The sequence below is a fragment of the Gracilinanus agilis genome, chromosome 3, assembly GCF_016433145.1.
Source record: "Gracilinanus agilis isolate LMUSP501 chromosome 3, AgileGrace, whole genome shotgun sequence".
NCBI lineage: Eukaryota > Metazoa > Chordata > Mammalia > Didelphimorphia > Didelphidae > Gracilinanus > Gracilinanus agilis.
In genome coordinates, this window is record NC_058132.1 from 49964075 (window position 1) to 49966346 (window position 2272).

Consider the following 2272-nt stretch of genomic DNA (forward strand, 5'->3'; position numbering starts at 1 on the left):
AAGAAGAAGGGAAAAAAGGAAGGAAAGAAGAGGGGATGGAGGATGGAAAGAAGAGAAAGAGAAAAAGAAGGAATAAAAAGACAGAAGGAAAAAGAAAAAAGAAAAGGAAGGAAGGAGGAAAGGAAAGACAGAGGGAAAGATGGAAGGAATGAAAGAAAGGAGGGAGGAAACTCTATCATGTCCTTTCTATCTAGTTTTGTCTGGCTGGGGGTAGGGTAGGAAGGACATTTTGGCTACCACTCCCTTACTGCTCACTTCCTCACCTTACCAGTGTCGTCTCCATGAGGTCCTGGCTGGGGCCTGTCCTGTGGAGCCTGTGACCCTCCAGCTGTCACCCCAGACCTCCCTACACCAGGTAACTAACTGGACATGTCCTAGGGGATGCCAGAGAGTAGTGTACTAGGAGGAATGTGTTTTCAGATATGGTTCAGAACTCAGTGAAGGTGGTGAGTGGGGTCTAGTCTTAAAAGAAGCTGGATTCCAGGTGCAGCCTTGTTCAGACACTTCCTAGCTATGTGACTCTGGGCAAGTCACTTAACCCTGTCTGCCTGTTTTCTCAGTTGTGAACTGGGGATTTGAATGCAAGTCTTCCTGACTCCAAATCCAGTACCCTATGCATTGTATACCCCACCCCAGAACTCCACCTCTACCTTCTCTGTATAGATTGTTATCTACCCTCTATCTGCCTTGTAGCTACCTAATTATTTATGTCTACCCCATTAGAGAATGAGGTCCTTGAGGGCAGGGAAAGTTTTCCCCTTTCTTTGTACCCATGGTGCTTGGCATAGCACCTGGCACACAGTAGGTACTCAATAAGTGCTTGCTGTCATGGAGTCAAGGACCTGTCCTAGGTCAGAAGTAAGGACCTCCTCAAGTCTGTACACTTTAGTCTTTGGGCAAATTATCTCAACTTTCTGGTTCTCTGTCCACCTCTGCAAAATTGGGGGGCAGGTGGGGCTTCTAAGGTCCCTTCTCCCCCTACACCCTGGGTCCAATTCTCAGCCTCCCAATTGCCTATATCTGGGAAGGTTTTTATGTGGGATCAGGTTGACCTCTGGTGGTGAGTTTGGAAATTATAGGACAATGTGCTCATTCCTTCACCACTACCCTTAACTCTTCAAATTGGGGAAATTGAGGAACAGTATGAATGAGAGGCTTGTTCAAGAGACCCTAAGAGTCCTTTCTCTTATAGTTGTTTAGTTTTCCCATGGGGCTTTGTTAGATTCAACCTTCCAGGATCCCTGCCATTTCCCACCCTTTGCAATATTGAACTTATCTCTCTTTCCCCAGGTTCACCACCTTTTTGAAATCTTGAAAATGGAGAGGATTTTGGTGACATCATTGGGTCGAGTTGTGGGTTTCATCTCCTGGGTGGAGGTACCAGGGAAGGGGAAGGGAGGAACTAGACAGAAGTAGACAGTGATTTGAAGGAACTCCAATGGGTCAGTTGGGATACTGTCCCATGGAGTCTCTAGGCTAACTCCTTGTCCAAAGGCAACTCGGGTCTCAGGGGTTCCCAGGAAGAATTCAACTCCAAGATTTGGTTCTAGTTCCAGGCAAGGTCAAGAGAAAAAGTATTCCAGAAGTTGGGGATAGAGAGGCGCCATTATTTGGTCTTTGAGTAATGTCCTTTATCCCCAAACAACCCATATCAATCTTTTTCTCTTTTCCTCTAGTTGAAGAAAGCCATTGCTGAGCTGGCAAACCCCCCAACTCCTAAATAAGGTGGTGTGGTGGAGGAGAAAGGTGTGGAATCCACCAGCCTCATACTGTTGGCTTGATCAAAGTACCAGGCTATTGCTGCTTCTACCACTCTAGGACAACACCCTATGATATTGGTGTCCCCAGTGGCCCTTAGGCTCAAAGCATTCTCAGTTCCCTGACACAAACCCACCCCTAAGCCTAGTCCTTTCTTTATTGTGTCATTAGATATCATCCTCAGAGGTGATCTTACCCAGTTCAGTAAGCTTCTTGAGAGTAGAATCATTTTTTCATTTTGCTTTTAGAGTCCCTTTTTCTAGCTCTGTGCCTTATACATGCCTAATAAATTCTTGGTGAATTAAGTGGAATACCCTCATTTTCCAAATTTGTGAAACTGAGATTAAATGATTTGATCACAGTCTTACAAAATGGGAGGTAGCAGAGACCAAGATTTGAATCCAGATCCTTGACTTCTTTTTATCCTATCACAATCACCCTCCTCTCTCAGAAACTGTAGCAAACTCTTTTTTTTTATCTTTTTGCTAGGGGTTGGAGGGCAGAGATAATACTG

At 45.1% G+C, this 2272-nt stretch overlaps 2 protein-coding genes across 4 annotated transcripts in view; both read left to right on the plus strand.

Moving 5' to 3' along the window:
* The window catches only part of LOC123240321 (chloride channel protein ClC-Kb-like), a 22394-nt gene extending 20325 nt beyond the window's left edge, over nucleotides 1–2069 (plus strand). For all 3 annotated transcript variants that reach the window (XM_044667764.1, XM_044667765.1, XM_044667766.1), the window contains 3 exons: nucleotides 272–355; nucleotides 1291–1377; nucleotides 1677–2069. In XM_044667764.1, the coding sequence (XP_044523699.1) occupies nucleotides 272–355; nucleotides 1291–1377; nucleotides 1677–1724 (219 nt within the window). In that variant the 3' untranslated portion in view covers nucleotides 1725–2069. The remainder of the gene's footprint in view (nucleotides 1–271; nucleotides 356–1290; nucleotides 1378–1676) is intronic.
* The window catches only part of KAZN (kazrin, periplakin interacting protein), a 621239-nt gene that overhangs the window by 270948 nt on the left and 348019 nt on the right, over nucleotides 1–2272 (plus strand). The window lies entirely within an intron of this gene.